We start from the raw sequence: 21,050 nt of genomic DNA, 5'->3' as shown, positions 1-21,050 counted from the left end.
ACTTTTTAGGGAGCTGTTAATAATAAATAAAATACTGGGTCCAACTGTGTCAATAACCTATTTAAGAAACTTAGTAGGGATAAAATCAAGGCTGCAAGTAGTTTGTTTCATGTGTGACATGAGTTTAGTTAAAAAGGGCAGTAAAACCGGTTCAAAGCAGCTAAAATAACTATGAATGTCCCTACTGGTCTGTAAAATTCGGTCCAGGGTGGTAATGTTTTGCCTAATATTGTTGACTCTGTTTCTAAAATAGTTTAAAAAGTCCTCACACCTTTCTTGAGAGGCATCAATAAGAGGAGGGGACGAGGGGGTGGTTACTGACTCTATGACTTTAAATAAAATTCTGGGGTTTAAGGGTTCTTTCTTCTTACTTTCAGGAAGAGGAAGTTTGAATAATCTGGACCACGTGTGAGGTGCCTGACTGTCAACAATGGAGTAATCTGATGAGGAGGTAAACAGTTATAAAATATAATATAATAATAAAATTATATGCCAAATATGTGTTTTCAACTATTGTGAATGGGTTATGCTACCAATATTGTCTATATTACACTGCCATTATTTTTCATTTAATGAGGACATCCATGGTGCACCTGATTCCTTCTCTGAGCCATGCTGTGAGGCAGGAATGGACGCTTCACCAACACCACAGTCTGACTGTAAGTTTGTCAATAACTGATCCAATTTAATGACTAAGTACATGCTGTAGTGTGGAGATATACTGATATTAATTTCTCCTCTCTTTTGACAGATGTCCCTCCCCCAGAAATAACAGTTCTCAGTGTTGGTCAGGAGACTGTTTCCTTTGGTATACCACTCACCGATGACTCTGTTAAGTATACACTGGAATTAGACTACTCTTGCGACACACAGAGAGACAGTTTGATCAGAGACAACTCCAGCACTGTGGAGGTTGAGGGACTGATTCCTGGGACTGAGTATACTTTCAGCATCACAAAGATTGCAGACAATGGAAATCGAAGCAAAGCAACCTCGCTGTCTGTCTTCACAGGTAAATCTGAAAAACAAATGAATACAAGGAAAATCAAACAGAGCTAAAACTACAAAGTGTTGTCTGAATGGTCTTTGTACTCAACATATGCAAATGTGCTTCTTACTAAGAGGTAAGCTCTGAATTTATGTTATGAAGGTTAATTTCAGAATAAAGAGGTGGTAAAATGTTCTTCAAAGTGCATGAAGTGATTATATGTGTCATTGTCTTTTACCACACCTCTTGTGCTTGGCAGTCAAACTGCACCTCAAAGTGCAGGCAAACACTGACAGAACATGAATTATCAGTTATAGTGAAACTATGACATTATTCCCACAGAGCCCAGCCCTCCTGTGCAGATTGCAGTCTATCAGGTCAGCAGTGAGTCACTCTCTCTGCGATGGGATCCCCCTGCTGGTGAAGTGGAGAGTTACCTTGTAACGTGTTGCCATGAGGGAGAAGTTGTGCAAGAGATGACAACAGACACAAACGACCTGACTCTCAGCGGCCTGAGTCCAGGGGTGTGTTACTCTCTGCAGGTTTCTGCACAACTTAGGAATGGAAGAAGAAGCAAGCCAGCTGTAACATCTGCCAACACAAGTAAGTTAAAGGAAATCACAAATGCATTAAAAATTAAGAATTATTTTTCAAAATAAATTCAGGAAAAAGACTCCTGCACACTGTCCACTTCACTTTCAATTAAGTTCATTAACAACGTTTCGGTACTTAGACCTTCATCGGGTTATCTTACAAGAGATTATCTTTTTTTCTAGGCAGTTCCTACAGTACATTTTCTTTGAAGCTCTAACCTACTTTTGTATTATATTTATACTGTTATATTATTTGTATTGTGTACATACGTGCATTGATTGATATATGAACTTTACCTGTTAGGATGTTTTTAAAAAAAAAAAAACTTTTGTCATTCAGTAGCGTAGATTTGTTAGTCCAGGTGTGTTTGATGGCATATTGAGGCACGTCTTTCTGCGGTGAGGCCTGATTGGGCCACGCGAATCCACAACCCTACTTAAGACAGCCTCCCCCATTGTCTTGTAAGACAACCTGATGAAGGTCTAAGAACCGAAACGTTGTTATCAGACTTAATTGCAAGTGAAGTGGACAGTGTGCGCAAGTCTTTTTCCTGATTTTGTCGGCCCTCGGTCTTCTCCTACGCACCTGTTGACCTTAAGGTGTGCAAAAGCTGCACTTTAAAAATAAATCCAGTTGGCTTTCTTCGTAAACCACTGGGTGTAGAGGTCCTCCATGGATGGTGGCTGGTGATGTGCTGTGCAGATTTCACCAACCTCTGTAGAGCCTTACTGTTGAAAGTGGTGCAACTGCAAAACCAGGTGATGAAGCAGCCAGTCAGGATAATGTTAGTGGTGCCCCTATAGAAGTTGGACAGTATGTTGGATTCCATTTTGAACCTCCTCAGTCTGCGGAGGGAGAAGAGCCATTGTCTTGCTGTCTTTGTGTTAGTGTTGATGTGATTGGTCCAGGTCAGATCCTCACTAATGTGAAACCAAAGGAACCTGAAGCTGCTGACTCTCTTTACCATCTCCCATTGAAGGTGACGGGAGCATGTACAACTCCCCGTCATTTTCTGTAGTCCACAATCAACCTCTCTGTTTTGCTGATGTTAAGATGGAGGTTATCAGGGGCATCAAGAGTTCAGGGCTCAAAGTGATTCATGATGGTGGATTTAGTGATAATGGACAGTAGCTGCTCAGGCAGAGGGATCTAGTCTTTTTAGGGACAGGGACACTGGTGTTTTTTTTTTTTTAAAGGTGTGGACTACAAACAGGAGCAGTCACAGGTTGGAAATGACTGTGAAACCATCCACTATCACACAAATTAGGGTTTGTGCAAGAAAAATGTTTAACTCACTTTGGAATGGATGATGGCATGACTTGTAATCTTATTTATGACACAATTACTTCCATGTAGTGATGGCAAAAAAGTTAACAAGCAATTTTTTTCTACTGATATTTTTGGGAGTTCAAAATGTACCAGGTCTACACTGGTACATACTGCTTCCAGGAAACAGCCACAGCTTGGCAAGCTGAGTCTGACATTAACAAAGGTTCTCGTCCTCTCCTGCATTCTCATTACCAAAGAATTTGCCAGAGATGTAAACAGAAGATTTCCGATTCATATCGGTGATTTGTTCTACCCCTACTTAACTGTATAACAATATCAGTTATAATACTGTGTGACAAGTTCAAGTTCCAAGTTCAGCAAATGGCTGATCCAAGTTAATGCTTATTAAGACATGCTATAATGTGGAGATATATTGAGATGCACTTCTCTTTTGACAGATGTCCCTCCACCAGAAATAACAATTCTCAGTGTTGGTCAGGAGACTATTTCCTTTGGTATACCACTCACCGATGACTCTGTTAAGTATACAGTGGAATTAGACTACTCCTGCGACACACAGAGAGACAGTTTGATCAGAGACGACTCCAGCACTGTGGAGGTTGAGGGACTGATTCCTGGGACTGAGTATACTTTCAGCATCACAAGGATTGCAGACAATGGAAATCGTAGCACAGCAACCTCGCTGTCTGTCTTCACAGGTAAATCTGAAAAACAAATGAATACAAGAAAAATCAAACAGAGCTAAAACTACAAAGTGTTGTCTGAATGGTCTTTGTACTCAACATATGCACATGTACTTCTTACTAAGAGGTTAGCTCTGAATTTATGTTATGAAGGTTAATTTCAGAATAAAGAGGTGGTAAAATGTTCTTCAAAGTGCATGAAGTGATTATATGTGTCATTGTCTTTTACCACACCTCTTGTGCTTGGCAGTTAAACTGCACCTCAAAGTGCAGGCAAACTCTGACAGAACATGAATTATCAGTTATAGTGAAACTATGACATTATTCCCACAGAGCCCAGCCCTCCTGTGCAGATTGCAGTCTATCAGGTCAGCAGTGAGTCACTCTCTCTGCGATGGGATCCCCCTGCTGGTGAAGTGGAGAGTTACCTTGTAACGTGTTGCCATGAGGGAGAAGTTGTGCAAGAGATGACAACGGACACAAACGACCTGACTCTCAGCGGCCTGAGTCCAGGGGTGTGTTACTCTCTGCAGGTTTCTGCACAACTTAGGAATGGAAGAAGAAGCAAGCCAGCTGTAACATCTGCCAACACAAGTAAGTTAAAGGAAATCACAAGTGCATTAAAAATGAAGAATTATTTTTCAAAATAAATTCAGGAAAAAGACTCCTGCACACTGTCCACTTCACTTTCAATTAAGTTCATTAACAACGTTTCGGTACTTAGACCTTCATCGGGTTATCTTACAAGAGATTATCTTTTTTTCTAGGCACTTCCTACAGTACATTTTCTTTGAAGCTGTAACCTACTTTTGTATTATATTTACACTGTTATATTATTTGTATTGTGTACATACGTGCATTGATTGATATATGAACTTTACCTGTTAGGATGTTTTTTTAAAAAAAAAAATTTTGTCATTCAGTAGCGTAGATTTGTTAGTCCAGGTGTGTTTGATGGCATATTGAGGCATGTCTTTCTGCGGTGAGGCCTGATTGGGCCACGCGAATCCACAACCCTACTTAAGACAGCCTCCCCCATTGTCTTGTAAGACAACCTGATGAAGGTCTAAGAACCGAAACGTTGTCATTAGACTTAATTGCAAGTGAAGTGGACAGTGTGCGCAAGTCTTTTTCCTGATTTTGTCGGCCCTCGGTCTTCTCCTACGCACCTGTTGACCTTAAGGTGTGCAAAAGCTGCACTTTAAAAATAAATCCAGTTGGCTTTCTTCGTAAACCACTGGGTGTAGAGGTCCTCCATGGATGGTGGCTGGTGAGGTGCTGTGCAGATTTCACCAACCTCTGTAGAGCCTTACTGTTGAAAGTGGTGCAACTGCAAAACCAGGTGATGAAGCAGCCAGTCAGGATAATGTTAGTGGTGCCCCTATAGAAGTTGGACAGTATGTTGGATTCCATTTTGAACCTCCTCAGTCTGCGGAGGGAGAAGAGCCATTGTCTTGCTGTCTTTGTGTTAGTGTTGATGTGATTGGTCCAGGTCAGATCCTCACTAATGTGAAACCAAAGGAACCTGAAGCTGCTGACTCTCTTTACCATCTCCCATTGAAGGTGACGGGAGCATGTACAACTCCCCGTCATTTTCTGTAGTCCACAATCAACCTCTCTGTTTTGCTGATGTTAAGATGGAGGTTATCAGGGGCATCAAGAGTTCAGGGCTCAAAGTGATTCATGATGGTGGATTTAGTGATAATGGACAGTAGCTGCTCAGGCAGAGGGATCTAGTCTTTTTAGGGACAGGGACACTGGTGTTTTTTTTTTAAAGGTGTGGACTACAAACAGGAGCAGTCACAGGTTGGAAATGACTGTGAAGCCATCCACTATCACACAAATTAGGGTTTGTGCAAGAAAAATGTTTAACTCACTTTGGAATGGATGATGGCATGACTTGTAATCTTATTTATGACACAATTACTTCCATGTAGTGATGGCAAAAAAGTTAACAAGCAATTTTTTTCTACTGATATTTTTGGGAGTTCAAAATGTACCAGGTCTACACTGGTACATACTGCTTCCAGGAAACAGCCACAGCTTGGCAAGCTGAGTCTGACATTAACAAAGGTTCTCGTCCTCTCCTGCATTCTCATTACCAAAGAAACTGCCAGAGATGTAAACAGAAGATTTCCAATTCATATCGGTGATTTGTTGTACCCCTACTTAACTGTATAACAATATCAGTTATAATACTGTGTGACAAGTTCAAGTTCCAAGTTCAGCAAATGGCTGATCCAAGTTAATGCTTATTAAGACATGCTATAATGTGGAGATATATTGAGATGCACTTCTCTTTTGACAGATGTCCCTCCACCAGAAATAACAATTCTCAGTGTTGGTCAGGAGACTATTTCCTTTGGTATACCACTCACCGATGACTCTGTTAAGTATACAGTGGAATTAGACTACTCCTGCGACACACAGAGAGACAGTTTGATCAGAGACGACTCCAGCACTGTGGAGGTTGAGGGACTGATTCCTGGGACTGAGTATACTTTCAGCATCACAAGGATTGCAGACAATGGAAATCGTAGCACAGCAACCTCGCTGTCTGTCTTCACAGGTAAATCTGAAAAACAAATGAATACAAGAAAAATCAAACAGAGCTAAAACTACAAAGTGTTGTCTGAATGGTCTTTGTACTCAACATATGCACATGTACTTCTTACTAAGAGGTTAGCTCTGAATTTATGTTATGAAGGTTAATTTCAGAATAAAGAGGTGGTAAAATGTTCTTCAAAGTGCATGAAGTGATTATATGTGTCATTGTCTTTTACCACACCTCTTGTGCTTGGCAGTCAAACTGCACCTCAAAGTGCAGGCAAACTCTGACAGAACATGAATTATCAGTTATAGTGAAACTATGACATTATTCCCACAGAGCCCAGCCCTCCTGTGCAGATTGCAGTCTATCAGGTCAGCAGTGAGTCACTCTCTCTGCGATGGGATCCCCCTGCTGGTGAAGTGGAGAGTTACCTTGTAACGTGTTGCCATGAGGGAGAAGTTGTGCAAGAGATGACAACGGACACAAACGACCTGACTCTCAGCGGCCTGAGTCCAGGGGTGTGTTACTCTCTGCAGGTTTCTGCACAACTTAGGAATGGAAGAAGAAGCAAGCCAGCTGTAACATCTGCCAACACAAGTAAGTTAAAGGAAATCACAAGTGCATTAAAAATGAAGAATTATTTTTTTAAAATAAATTCAGGAAAAAGACTCCTGCACACTGTCCACTTCACTTTCAATTAAGTTTATTAACAACATTTTGGTACTTAGACCTTCATCAGGTTATCTTACAAGAGATTATCTTTTTTTCTAGGCAGTTCCTACAGTACATTTTCTTTGAAGCTCTAACCTACTTTTGTATTATATTTATACTGTTATATTATTTGTATTGTGTACATACGTGCATTGATTGATATATGAACTTTACCTGTTAGGATGTTTTTAAAAAAAAAAAAACTTTTGTCATTCAGTAGCGTAGATTTGTTAGTCCAGGTGTGTTTGATGGCATATTGAGGCACGTCTTTCTGCGGTGTAGCCTGAATGGGCCACGCGAGTCCACAACCCTACTTAAGACAGCCTCCCCCATTGTCTTGTAAGACAACCTGATGAAGGTCTAAGAACCGAAACGTTGTTGATAAACTCAATTGCAAGTGAAGTGGACAGTGTGCGCAAGTCTTTTTCCTGATTTTGTCGGCCCTCGGTCTTCTCCTACGCACCTGTTGACCTTAAGGTGTGCAAAAGCTGCACTTTAAAAATAAATCCAGTTGGCTTTCTTCGTAAACCCCTGGGTGTAGAGGTCCTCCATGGATGGTGGCTGGTGAGGTGCTGTGCAGATTTCACCAACCTCTGTAGAGCCTTACTGTTGAAAGTGGTGCAACTGCAAAACCAGGTGCTGAAGCAGCCAGTCAGGATAATGATAGTGGTGCCCCTATAGAAGTTGGACAGTATGTTGGATTCCATTTTGAACCTCCTCAGTCTGCGGAGGAAGAAGAGTCATTGTCTTGCTGTCTTTGTGTTAGTGTTGATGTGATTGGTCCAGGTCAGATCCTCACTATTGTGAAACCAAAGGAACCTGAAGCTGCTGACTCTCTCTACCGTCTCCCATTGAAGGTGACGGGAGCATGTACAACTCCCCGTCATTTTCTGTAGTCCACAATCAACCTCTCTGTTTTGCTGATGTTAAGATGGAGGTTATCAGGGGCATCAAGAGTTCAGGGCTCAAAGTGATTCATGATGGTGGATTTAGTGATAATGGACAGTAGCTGCTCAGGCAGAGGGATCTAGTCTTTTTAGGGACAGGGACACTGGTGTTTTTTTTAAAGGTGTGGACTACAAACAGGAGCAGTCACAGGTTGGAAATGACTGTGAAGCCATCCACTATCACACAAATTAGGGTTTGTGCAAGAAAAATGTTTAACTCATTTTGGAATGGATGATGGCATGACTTGGTTGTATTAAAACCATCTATTTTAGTACTTCTTGATTTAAGTGCAGCCTTTGATACAGTGGACCATTCAATTCTTTTAGACAGACTGCACAACCAGGTTGGAATCTCTGGTACTGTTTTTAACTGGTTTAAATCTTATCTCACTGACAGAACATTTTTTGTGAGTATGGAGGGATACTCATCAAAGAGCCACAAAATTACCTGTGGTGTCCCCCAAGGCTCAATTTTAGGTCCAACACTTTTTAACCTATACGTGCTGCCACTTGGGAATGTCATCAGGAAGCACGGCATAAACTTCCACAGTTATGCTGATGACACACAGCTGTATATCGCCGTGTCTCCTGATGACCCAGGGCCAATTGATGCCCTTTTTAACTGTATTTTAGATATCAAGTCATGGATGGCAAAAAATTTTCTTCAGCTCAACCAGGACAAAACCGAGGTCTTATTTATTGGTTCTGAAGCTCAAAGACAGATGATTAATACAAAATTGAACGCCCTGGCATTACAACCAACTAACCAAGTAAAAAACCTTGGAGTTATTTTTGATTCAGACCTCAGTTTTAACCCACACATCAGAAACATAACTAAGACAGCTTTTTATCATCTAAAAAACATTGCCAGAGTGAGACCATTCCTTTCCAAAGCCAGTACAGAGACATTAATGCATGCTTTTATCACCAGCCGCATTGATTATTGCAACGCTCTACTTTCTGGTCTCCCAAAAAAGAACTTGGCTCAATTACAACTACTCCAAAACTCTGCAGCACGGGTGTTGACTAAGACCAGAAAGAGAGCACACATCACACCCATTTTAAAGTCTCTGCACTGGCTACCTGTCTGCTTCAGGATTGATTTTAAGATCCTTTTATTAGTTTTTAAAGCTCTTAATGGCCTTGGCCCAACTTATTTATCAGATTTGCTTTTATCGTATGAACCCTCCAGAACCCTCAGGTCCTCTGGTAACAACCTTTTAACCATTCCAAAAGTGAGAACAAAAACTCACGGGGAGGCCGCCTTTCAATACCGTGGTCCACGTTTGTGGAAGAGCCTCCCAGAGGACCTGAGGGCACTGGAGAATGTTGATACATTTAAGAGCAACCTTGAGACCTTCCTTTTTAGGCTGGCTTTTAGCTGAATTTTATTTATGTATTTATTGGTTTTTTATCCTGTTTAAACCTTGTTTTATTTGATTTATCTATTCACGTTTTATTCATTTATTTATTTTAATAATCTTGTTTTATCTTGTTTTACTTTATTTATGATTATTTTTTATTTCTTTGCTTATAAACAGTTATAGACTTTTAAACCTCTTTTAGTATTTTATCATTCTTAGTTAGTTTTAGAGTTTTATTATTTTATCTTTATTTTATTTATTTTACTGCCTCTAGTGTCTCCTCAGTGAAATACATCGATGATAGCGTTTCCTCGGTTCCACAATACCTGTTGTTAGTGCCCTGTGCCCTGTTATCACTATTTAGTTATTTATTATTACTCACTTTTTATTTTGTCCTGTTGGGTTTTAAGTAGCTGGGTGTGGCTGTGTATGTGTGTGTGTGTGTGCGCGCGCGTGTGTGTGGGGGGGGGGGGGCTGTTGTTTTTTTTAATTGTTACTGCTGCTGTTTTTAATTTCTGTAAAGCACTTTGAGCTACATTACCATGTATGAAAAGCGCTCTACAAATAAAGTTTGATTGATTGATTGATTGTACATCTTATTTATGACACAATTACTTCCATGTAGTGATGGCAAAAAAGTTAACAAGCAATTTTTTTCTACTGATATTTTTGGGAGTTCAAAATGTACCAGGTCTACACTGGTACATACTGCTTCCAGGAAACAGCCACAGCTTGGCAAGCTGAGTCTGACATGAACGAAGGTTCTCGTCCTCTCCTGCATTCTCATTACCAAAGAAACTGCCAGAGATGTAAACAGAAGATTTCCAATTCATATCCGTGATTTGTTCTACCCCTACTTAACTGTATAACAATATCAGTTATAATACTGTGTGACAAGTTCAAGTTCCAAGTTCAGCAAATGACTGATCCAATTTAATGCTTATTAAGACATGCTATAATGTGGAGATGTATTGAGATGCACTTCTCTTTTGACAGATGTCCCTCCACCAGAAATAACAGTTCTCAGTGTTGGTCAGGAGACTATTTCCTTTGGTATACCACTCACCGATGACTCTGTTAAGTATACAGTGGAATTAGACTACTCCTGCGACACACAGAGAGGCAGTTTGATCAGAGACGACTCCAGCACTGTGGAGGTTGAGGGACTGATTCCTGGGACTGAGTATACTTTCAGCATCACAAGGATTGCAGACAATGGAAATCGTAGCACAGCAACCTCGCTGTCTGTCTTCACAGGTAAATCTGAAAAACAAATGAATACAAGAAAAATCAAACAGAGCTAAAACTACAAAGTGTTGTCTGAATGGTCTTTGTACTCAACATATGCACATGTACTTCTTACTAAGAGGTAAGCTCTGAATTTATGTTATGAAGGTTAATTTCAGAATAAAGAGGTGGTAAAATGTTCTTCAAAGTGCATGAAGTGATTATATGTGTCATTGTCTTTTACCACACCTCTTGTGCTTGGCAGTCAAACTGCACCTCAAAGTGCAGGCAAACTCTGACAGAACATGAATTATCAGTTATAGTGAAACTATTACATTATTCCCACAGAGCCCAGCCCTCCTGTGCAGATTGCAGTCTATCAGGTCAGCAGTGAGTCACTCTCTCTGCGATGGGATCCCCCTGCTGGTGATGTAGAGAGTTACATTGTAACGTGTTGCCATGAGGGAGAAGTTGTGCAAGAGATGACAACTGACACAAACGACCTGACTCTCAGCAACCTGAGTCCAGGGGTGTGTTACTCTCTGCAGGTTTCTGCACAACTTAGGAATGGAAGAAGAAGCAAGCCAGCTGTAACATCTGCTGACACAAGTAAGTTAAAGGAAATCACAAGTGCATTCAAAATGAAGAATTATTTTTCAAAATAAATTTAGACACGTAGGGGCAACAAGAGGATTGTATTAGATTAAATCAAATACAATCTTATAGAAATAAAACTCTAAAAGTGAAATTAAAGTAATATTAAGACCCCTGCACTCCAGTAGTGCACCAACACAAAGACCTTCTCAGGGCGATGTGGGTTTGTAGAGACATTGATTGATGGTCACTAAAGTATGGGTGACTGCCATCATGTAAAACCATGAACATCCAAAAATCCTAAAAATTAAGCTCTTATTTCATTTTCCTTGACAGCCAAAGATGGTAAGTAATACCTCAATGATATGTAGCAGCAATGTCATGAGCAGGTCTGTAGTGGTACTGAAAAGTAAAGGCTGAGCAAACCCTTACATTAGCTATTTCATTAAAGAGAGCCTTCATTGATAGATGGATCTGTCAGTCTGTTTCATAACTGATGTCAAACTAAGCACAATCATTATGGCCTTTATTGTGGATCAATGTTTAAGATAGATCAGGGTGGATCGGATCAGTCTCTTTCGATTGAGGTGCTTACATGAGTTATTTATATTCTTGAGCATTTATTCTGATTATTAGTGGATATTAGTGTCCATGTAAATGCAGCTAGTAAGCTCAAACCATTTTACATTAATTAGCTGAGCTCTGTGATTAAATACTTTGTTAGGTTGTGAGGACAGCCCAGTCACAGGTTCCTTTGTTTAAGACTTTTGTTAGAGCCCAGACCGGCCCTGTTAGGAGTCACACCCCTATCTCAGCCGCTCATCCTCATCATTAGAATAGTGCAGTGTAATCTGAGTTAATTCTATTTCTTATCTCTTATTATATTGTTTATTTTTTACTTTTTATTATTGTTTAAGTGTGATACTGTCCTTTGGCTGCTGTGACTAAGGAATTTCCCCATTTGCGGGACAAATAAAGGATTTCTGATTCTGATTCTGATATTTTTCCCAGGAAGTCCATTATTCAATTAGACTTGAAACAATTGTGTGTTAAGCCTATGCAAATCCACTCAGACAGACTTGAGAGTGAGGTCTGTACTGATCCAGTTGGCTTTCTTCGTAAACCACTGGGTGTAGAGGTCCTCCATGGATGGTGGCTGGTGATGTGCTGTGCAGATTTCACCAACCTCTGTAGAGCCTTACTGTTGAAAGTGGTGCAACTGCAAAACCAGGTGCTGAAGCAGCCAGTCAGGATAATGTTAGTGGTGCCCCTATAGAAGTTGGACAGTATGTTGGATTCCATTTTGAACCTCCTCAGTCTGCGGAGGAAGAAGAGTCATTGTCTTGCTGTCTTTGTGTTAGTGTTGATGTGATTGGTCCAGGTCAGATCCTCACTATTGTGAAACCAAAGGAACCTGAAGCTGCTGACTCTCTCTACCGTATCTCATTGAAGGTGACGGGAGCATGTACAACTCCCCGTCATTTTCTGTAGTCCACAATCAACCTCTTTGTTTTGCTGATGTTAAGATGGAGGTTATCAGGGGCATCAAGAGTTCAGGGCTCAGAGTGATTCATGATGGTGGATTTAGTGATAATGGACAGTAGCTGCTCAGGCAGAGGGATCTAGTCTTTTTATGGACAGGGACACTGGTGCTTTTTTTTAAAGGTGTGGACTACAAACAGGAGCAGTCACAGGTTGGAAATGACTGTGAAGCCATCCACTATCACACAAATTAGGGTTTGCGCAAGAAAAATTTTAACTCACTTTGGAATGGATAATGGCATGACTTGTACATCTTATTTATGACACAATTAGTTCCATGTCATGATGGCAAATTCAAAATGTACCAGGTCTACACTGGTACATACTGCTTCCAGGAAATAGCCACAGCTTTGCAAGCTGAGTCTGGATCTCCATGAGCAGGGTCTCTCTGAGCTAGGTCTGTCTGCATTGGACCTCTCTGAACTGGATGTCCCTGACTGTATCCTCTGCTTCCTAGTAATAATCAATGTATAAAATCACAGCTATGATTAACATTCAGACAAATGTTTTGTACCGATAACAAACTCAAAAGTCAGATTAACTTAACAGTGCGCATCGTGTCAGTAAACAGTAAACTGTGTGCAGTATGGTTCAATTCAGCACATCATTTCAGTAGACAATGACAGTTAACAGTGTGCAGTACTACCAGCAGTCACAGAATACAGCTAATGATAGCAATACGTACAAAAGCAGACAGGTTGTAAGTCCTTAGCACTAAAACGGACTATAGATACTGTGATTACCTTAGACCTCGCCAAGTGGCGAAAATAGTAGAATTTCATGGAAAAAAACAGCCATGGAAATAAACTGAAAATAACTTTTTATTGGTTGTACAAAGGATAAATATCATACTTTTAAATGGTATCACCCCTTATCACACTCTGCCTATAACAATATGCAGTGTTTATTCCCAAATATACTTACAGTATATTTGATTATGATAACACATTTTCCTTACATTAATACATTTTGTAAAAATTGCAAGGATCTCATTTTATTATAAAATTGGATTTGTTGTCTTAACATAGAACTAGATTTAATATAATAATAATTGCTCTGGACCCAAGTGTTACGTGGATGGGCAGATTTATTACAAAGATTCAACAAGAAAGTATTTGAGTAATTTTGTGCTTTTACGTTTGAATTTCTTTTGTAATCCTATTTTGACGTATCTAGCATACTTCAGCTCCAATGAAAAGACGAGATGCAAAATTGTGCAGCAGGCAGAATTTCCTAACATCTCAGCATGCAAAGATGCATTCATTCAAGTGTCAATAAAATTGGACACCTATAACATAATAATTTATTTTATTTGAAGCAAACTTCATGAATGTTTTTTGTGAGAAAGTAGAATGTGTTCCACTCATTCCATCACAGAGAGATGAGAGCTGTAGAAATCATTGGAACTGAAAACTGCTGTGATGTACATGTTCTTTAAACTTTTGCCTGCAACTGTATGTTTCATGAAATCATCTACTGTATGACTGGTTTTAAGTAACAAACATCTTCATATCCACAGAGATACAAATGAAGAGCTTATTGGAGTATCTGGGGTTGGAGCAGCTCTACAAAAAGAAGCTGTCGCTGAGCACAGTACTTCAGATTGAGGAGAAGACCATCACTGATGAACCTGCCAAGCGTAATTCAGATCTTCCATGGTATTTTCTGAAGAAACTGATGATGGTTAATGTGACAGCTAGGAATGTGAAATGTGTATCTGGTTGTGAGTCTGCCTGTGATGGTGCATCAGGAAAGACAGAATTAGATCTTGATAATCTGTTCAGTAGTCAGCAATCAGATGATATGTTGAACCCCCTCGACATAATCACTGCTCTCTTCCTGTGCTCTGATGGTTTTGTACAGCAGGAAATGACTCTAAAAATGTCCATGTGTCAGTTTTCTGTGCCACTGCTGCTCCCTGATTGTGACACAAAGCAGTGCACACTCATGCTTTGGGCCATGAGAGACATTGTTAAAAAGCACAGACCTCAGTCACTTTCAGAATCCAGGGGCTTTATTGAAGACAGAATTGTTGTCTCTGAACTTCCAATGATATCTTTTGTGAGACTGGGTGAGTGCTCCTTGTCCAAGTCAGAGATCCTCAACAAGCTTCTGAGCAATTCTCAGCAGTACCATGACACCTTTGTTCACTCTAACATGGAGTGTGGTGACAGTCCAAGGAGAATATCCAATGGATTGGCTGAAATTTCTTGGTACCTTCCTTGTGGGAACAAAAACATGGACATTTTCAGTGAGCCGGTAGCTGTAGCTAACCTTCGTGGGGACATTGCTTCATTTGAAACACAATTTTCTTTTTTGTGTCAGACATCTGCAGCAGTATTTGTGTTCTTTGACAGTCTGGACTCTGACTGTGAGCTGCTTATGAACCAACAACACAAGGCAGAGATCTTCTTGGTGGGTAACCATCAAAGCAATCACTCCAGTAAGGATGCTCTTAAAAAGGTAGCTACCAAGTTGAGCTTGACTAACAACAATATCCTTCTGAAAGCTAAGCACATGAATGACGCAGACTTTGTCAAAAAATTGCGAATCACAGTTAGAGATGTATTTCAGAGCTCAAAGAGGAAGATGAGAATCGAGCAGATGGCTGACATTGCCCGTGATCTGAAAATCCGGGTTGATGAAGACTGTTCAGAGTGCCAGAGTGCCAAGAACAATGCTGATGCCATCACTGCAGAAATTCAAGACATCCTGAAATATAAAGAAACTCAGCTACCATTGCAAGGCCAAATATGGAAAGAACTGACTGGTTTAGAGAAGGAAGAATTTCGGCTTCGAAAAGTTGGGTCTGAAAACATAGAAAAGTACAAAAGTGATCTTCAGGTAGAGAAAGAAAAACTTCGGAAAGAACAGAACTCTTATGACATGTCAAATGCAATGACATGTTTCATCAATGCAATATCAAGCTCAGGGACAGAGAGATCCTATTTCCTGAAATGGATGCGAATGAATCTCGATAACTTGTCTCGAGAAAAACTGTCTTACCTCAGGGAGCAGTACAAAGAAAAATCCAACAATTCTGAGAACAAAGAGGAAATCAAAGAGATTGACAGACAGCTTGCCAACAGCTCACTGGGGACTGAACACTTCTTCCATGAAATGGGTCAGATCTATGAAGCTTCACTCTCCCTTCCAGAAACTGACCCATCACGTCAACAGTTACAGCATCTGCCTAACCTATGTGCAGGATTGTTGCTTGATGGATTTCCCCTTGAGCTTGTAGATGGAGATGCATCCAACATACCTCTCAGATGGGTGAGTGATGTTCTCTCTCAGCTCAATGACCTGGTGTCTCCTAAGAACAAGATACTGGTGGTCACAGTTCTTGGAGTTCAGAGCACAGGGAAGTCCACTCTCCTCAACACCATGTTTGGAGTGCAGTTTGCAGTCAGCAGTGGTCGGTGCACTCGAGGTGCCTTCATGTTGCTCATCAGAGTCAATGACGATGTTAAAAAAGTTCTCAACTGTGACTTCATTGTGATCATTGACACTGAGGGCTTAAAGTCACCAGAACTTGCACAACTGGACAACAGCCACGAGCATGACAATGAGCTTGCAACACTTGTTGTGGGGCTGAGTGATATCACCATTATCAATATTGCAATGGAGAACTCAACAGAAATGAAAGACATCCTACAAATAGTGGTGCATGCTTTTCTCAGGATGACAGAGGTGGGCAAAAAGCCCAAATGTCAGTTTGTTCACCAGAATGTGTCAGATGTTTCAGCCCATGAGAAGAACTTACGAGACAGGAAACTGCTCTTGCAGCAGTTAAACGAGATGACGCAGGCAGCAGCCAAAATGGAAAAGAAAGAGGAGGACAAGAGCTTCACTGATGTGATGGAGTACAGTCCAGACACTGGGAACTGGTACGTTCCTGGTCTCTGGAATGGAAGCCCACCAATGGCACCAGTCAATGCAGGGTACAGTGAGGCTGTTTATGAGCTCAAGAAAAACATTATCCAAATGTTAGGAAGTTGTGAGTCGTCTGCTAATAATATCTTGGAGTTTACAGAGTGGGTGAAAAGCCTGTGGAATGCAGTGAAGCATGAAAACTTCATCTTCAGCTTCAGAAACAGCCTGGTGGCTGATGCATACATGAGGCTGTGCACAGAATTCAACAAATGGGAATGGGAATTCAAAAAAGAGATGTACACCTGGGTCACTGCAGCGGAAACAAGAATTTACAACTTTGGCACAGTTGCTGAAAAATCTGAAACATCAGACATGTCAGATTTTCTCACTCAGTTAAAAAGTGAAGCTTGTGTTGTGTTGTCTAAATGGGAGACAAAGCTTCTTGAAAATCTGGCAGAGTACTTCAAGCAAACAGAGGGTCACGTCTATCTAGTTGAAGGATACAGAGAAGACTTTGCAAACAGTGCAAAGAGCCTTCAACGAGAAATGGAGAACTCTGTAATCAATCAGCTCAAAGTAGCAGCTGACAACAGACAGGGAATGAAAGAAATTGACAGAATCAAAGAGAAGCACACAAAACAGATAGAGGAGAGAGTATGTGCGTTGATTGAAGAATGTCGGAAACAAAAGGTCGAGATGACAGACAAAGAGCTGGACAAAGAATTTGAGAAGATGTGGGATAAAGCAGTGAATGAGGTATCTTATTCCAAGCCAAAGGTCACAGATGTTATCGCAAATGTGTCCCACTACCTGAGAACAAATCTGTCACATAAGGGGAGTCATGCATGTGACCTGTTGAGTCAAAAGGGGCTGCAAGATTGTGGACAGGCATCTTTCAAATATAATGTGGAAGGATTTTTCCAGCGGTGTCAACACAAACTCAGCAAGCTGTTTAACTGGAAAGATCACGTAATGGCTTTACAAAAGATAGCTGACCACATCATCATGGACTGCACAGAGTTTGTGACTGACAAAGTGAAACCAAAAAACAATTACCACGACACTTACATCCAGGAGATCCTACACATGATTGATGAGAAGCTGCAAAACAATCAGAATGGGAAGATAGAGATCGAGTTTGAAGTTCCTCTCAAACAGCACATCTGTGGATTTGCAGCCAGACAGTTTCAGGAAATGCATGAAGATTTCCTGCGTGAGAATGATCCCTACAGATGTCTGAATCAAAACAAAAAAAAGTTTCATGCTGGTTTTAAGGATGTGTTCCATAAACGAGACCAGTGCCAGAAGAAAGCAGAAGAATTCACAGAACGCTGCTTGAGGCCTGCAGTGGAAGACTTTATCAACCGTTCCTTGGGTCCTGATATCATTGGTGAAATGAAGACAAAGTTTGAGTTCAGCACACGAAGATTCTTCCAGTATTCAGTTTTACTGGATTTGCTCTCAAAGCAGAACTTTATGAAGTATCTGAGCTACATTTGCTTTTATGAGGGTCATGCCAACAAATGGATTCTTGATTGCATCTTGAAACATTTCTCAGATGGGTCTACAATGTTTGAGTTTGAAGATCAACATCTCCAGTCAAGAATCAACAGCATAAATAGTGCTATCAACAAAGCTAAAACAGAAAAGAGTGGCAACCTGAAGACATTTGTTGAGAATGTCTGTCAGGAACTTGGTGATAAACTGGTCATTTCCCAGGATGCTCTTGGTGCTTTCATGATCCTGAACAATGCTGACCAGGAACAGTTTGCTCACTGGCTCACTGAGTGTGTGAAGGACATGGAACAAGCTCTTAGGAAGAAGTTCAAAGAAACAAGCATCCAAATGAAACTAAAATCTCTTCATGTGAATCCTCAGAGGGAGCTGTTGTCAGAAATGATCGGCTGTGGTAAACAGTGTCCATTCTGCAAAGCACCTTGTGAGGCAGGAGGAAGAGACCATACAGAGCACCACACTTCACTGCATCGACCAAAGGGTCTGGGTGAAAATACCTGGCATGGAACAGAAAACCTTGTCATTGACATTTGCTCTTCTTCGGTGGTCAGCGACATGCGTTTTTGCTGCGCTGCCACAAATGGTAAATGGCACCCTTACAAGGATTACACAGAAATTTTCCCAGACTGGAAAATTGCTCCAGATGCAAGCCTTCAGGCATCAGACTACTGGAAATATGTGCTGGCAAAGTTCAATGACAAGTTTGCAGAAGCATATTATGCAAAGCCTGCTGATATTCCAATAACTTGGAAAAATATCACATACGAGCAGGCAGAGGAGAGTCTGAAAAAGACATTCAACATCAAATGAGAGTACTAACATTCCTCACATGTACAAAGGTACACATCTACCTTTCATAGATATTTAGAAGAGTAGAGAACCAGAAACAGTCACATACTTTATACAAGATGACAAGGTTGAAGATGTTGTCTGTACATGTAGACATTTTGCCACTATGTCTTACAATGTGGATATAAGAGAAAATCATTGCAATACTGCTTAACTTTAGCTGAGGTTTCAATAAACATGTTTAATCAAAATATTCAGCTGTAATAATCACTTTGTATGTAATGCTGACTGCATCAACATTTTCAAGAGCTATTTTATGCGCTGAGTCATTTAACATGTGAAGAACATACAAATATTCCCAGTTTGATCTGAGTTTGAATCTATAATCTTTGTGTGATCGATGAATGTCATTGTATTGCCACTGAAAAAGATGTGCACAGTTAACCAAGTCAACAGAGTGACAGAAAATTGTTTTTCTTTTTGTCAAATATCTGATATATAGTCTTTCATTGTTTATGTGGAATTCCTGATGTCAAATATTTACACTTAGTGTACTTTTTTTTTAAAGTCAGTCTTTACACGGTCGGACAGAAAGTTGTTTTGCTGATTAAGGATGATAAGTTTGTTTTTGTTTCTGTGATATTTCTGACGTCAAATATTACATTTTTTCATTATACACGAGTCAGTGGTATTACATACTACTGCATATTGCATTGCTGTAATCAGACAGAAAGTTGTGTTTTTAAAGTTAATGTGATTATTTACTCCATTCATTCAATTTGTTTGTGTCTTTTATTTTATTTTTTTTAAATCTAATTGCATATGTGATTTTCTTCACTCAAAATCAGAAATAGTCACAGTGTATACAAGATGACAAGGTTGAAGATATTGTCAGTACATGTAGACATTTTGCCACTATGGCTTACAATGTGGATATAAGAGAAAGTCATTGCAAATATTGGTCATCTTTCACTGAGATTGCAACAAACATAGTAGATAATAATAATCTGCTTTCACTGTATGTTAAGGTTGACCTCATCAATATTTTAAGAGCTTTTTGTGTACTTGGAGTTTATGTAATAGTTAAGAACATACAAAATATTTCCAGTTTGATCTGAGTCTGAATTTGTTACCTTTGTGTGAAAGGCAACAAAATGACAGAAGCAAGTTTGTTTTTCTTTTTTCAAATATCTGATATGTTTACTGTTATTGTTTATTTCTGTGAATTATCTGATGTCAAATATTTACTTTTACAGTGACAGAAAGTCAGTCTTTATGTGGTATTGTCAAAAAAGGACAGGAAGTTGTTTTTATAAAGAGTGATTTATTTTTTGTTTCTGTCATGTATCTGATTTCAAATATTTACTTTATTTTATACATCACTCGGTTTGCATGTGGTATTAATTATTAGAACTTAAAAAAACATGGTATGGGACGTATCTGATGCAAAATGTTTCAATGTGTTAAACGATCATTCAGTCAACATGTAGCTTTCACATGACAGGGTCAGGGTTAGTTTGTAGTGGGTTAGGATTAAGGTTAGTTTGTTCCTTATCTAATACAAGGCACAAGATAGATTTGTCATGTTTTAAACAGCATTTAATGAATGATTTTCCTAAATCTGAATTCAGAATCTCTTTGTTTTTGTTTCTGTGAAGTATCTGATTCTGAATATTTACATTTTTTTAAAGAATTAAAATGTCACTCATTCTCTATGTGATAGTTAACATGTATACGTTACTCACTCCTGTTAACTGATTCAATAAAGAGACACAATTGTCAGACTGGCTATGAATGTCTTTAATGTTTCCCAGATCAGAATCACAGCATACAGTGTATAATAACTTCTAAAGTAAACAGAAATATCATCACCTCATTTATTTATTTAGTTTTACTATACTTTTTTCATCTTTTTTAAAATCCATTATTTAACATTTTTCTTCATCTCAAGTCTTGGGTTTCTGAATTCAACAAAGAATGTAAAAACAAGACAACAGGTGCAACTTTGCAATGGAGACCAAGCTGAAGGTTTATGTTGAGTGTGTCACTGTCTTCATGTGTGTTTGCCACTGTGGGATGTTAACCATGTACTTCCATTCACCACTCACCTGACACAGGATCTCTGAATAACCTCAGTGATATGGAGTCATCTTGTTTTGCTTGGCTGACTGCAGGTTTGGTTCATGTTGAAATGAGAATAAACAGAAATTCAGCCTCAACAGTGCAGTGAGTCCACATACATTTAGTCTGATAATGCTCAGAGTCTGAAAGTGTGCAGGACATTTCAGATTTACTCAACATTTAATCCATCTCTAGACTCTCGAACATGAAAATCTTCACTGCTACATCACATCACTGTGAGGTCGCCACAACCTCCAT

At 39.7% G+C, this 21,050-nt stretch overlaps 1 protein-coding gene and 1 long non-coding RNA gene across 2 annotated transcripts in view; both read left to right on the top strand.

The window, feature by feature from the left end:
- LOC141003227 (uncharacterized) overlaps positions 1 to 20,453 on the top strand; it is a 42,204-nt gene extending 21,751 nt beyond the window's left edge. Inside the window, exon 2 of the long non-coding RNA XR_012179699.1 lies at positions 20,248 to 20,453. This is a non-coding gene — a long non-coding RNA (uncharacterized lncRNA). The remainder of the gene's footprint in view (positions 1 to 20,247) is intronic.
- LOC141003979 (interferon-induced very large GTPase 1-like) lies at positions 629 to 20,453 on the top strand. Its single transcript, XM_073475481.1, has 7 exons — positions 629 to 659; positions 752 to 1,012; positions 1,331 to 1,595; positions 3,310 to 3,339; positions 3,449 to 3,570; positions 3,889 to 4,149; positions 14,011 to 20,453. Exons 1-7 carry the CDS (start codon positions 629 to 631, stop codon positions 18,690 to 18,692), a joined length of 5,652 nt encoding a protein of 1,883 aa, XP_073331582.1. The 3' UTR covers positions 18,693 to 20,453.
- Positions 20,454 to 21,050: the final 597 nt, after the last annotated feature.

Source organism: Pagrus major, chromosome 10 (genome assembly GCF_040436345.1).
Source record: "Pagrus major chromosome 10, Pma_NU_1.0".
NCBI classification, from domain to species: Eukaryota; Metazoa; Chordata; class Actinopteri; order Spariformes; family Sparidae; genus Pagrus; species Pagrus major.
This window is presented reverse-complemented; position numbering and strand designations above follow the sequence as displayed.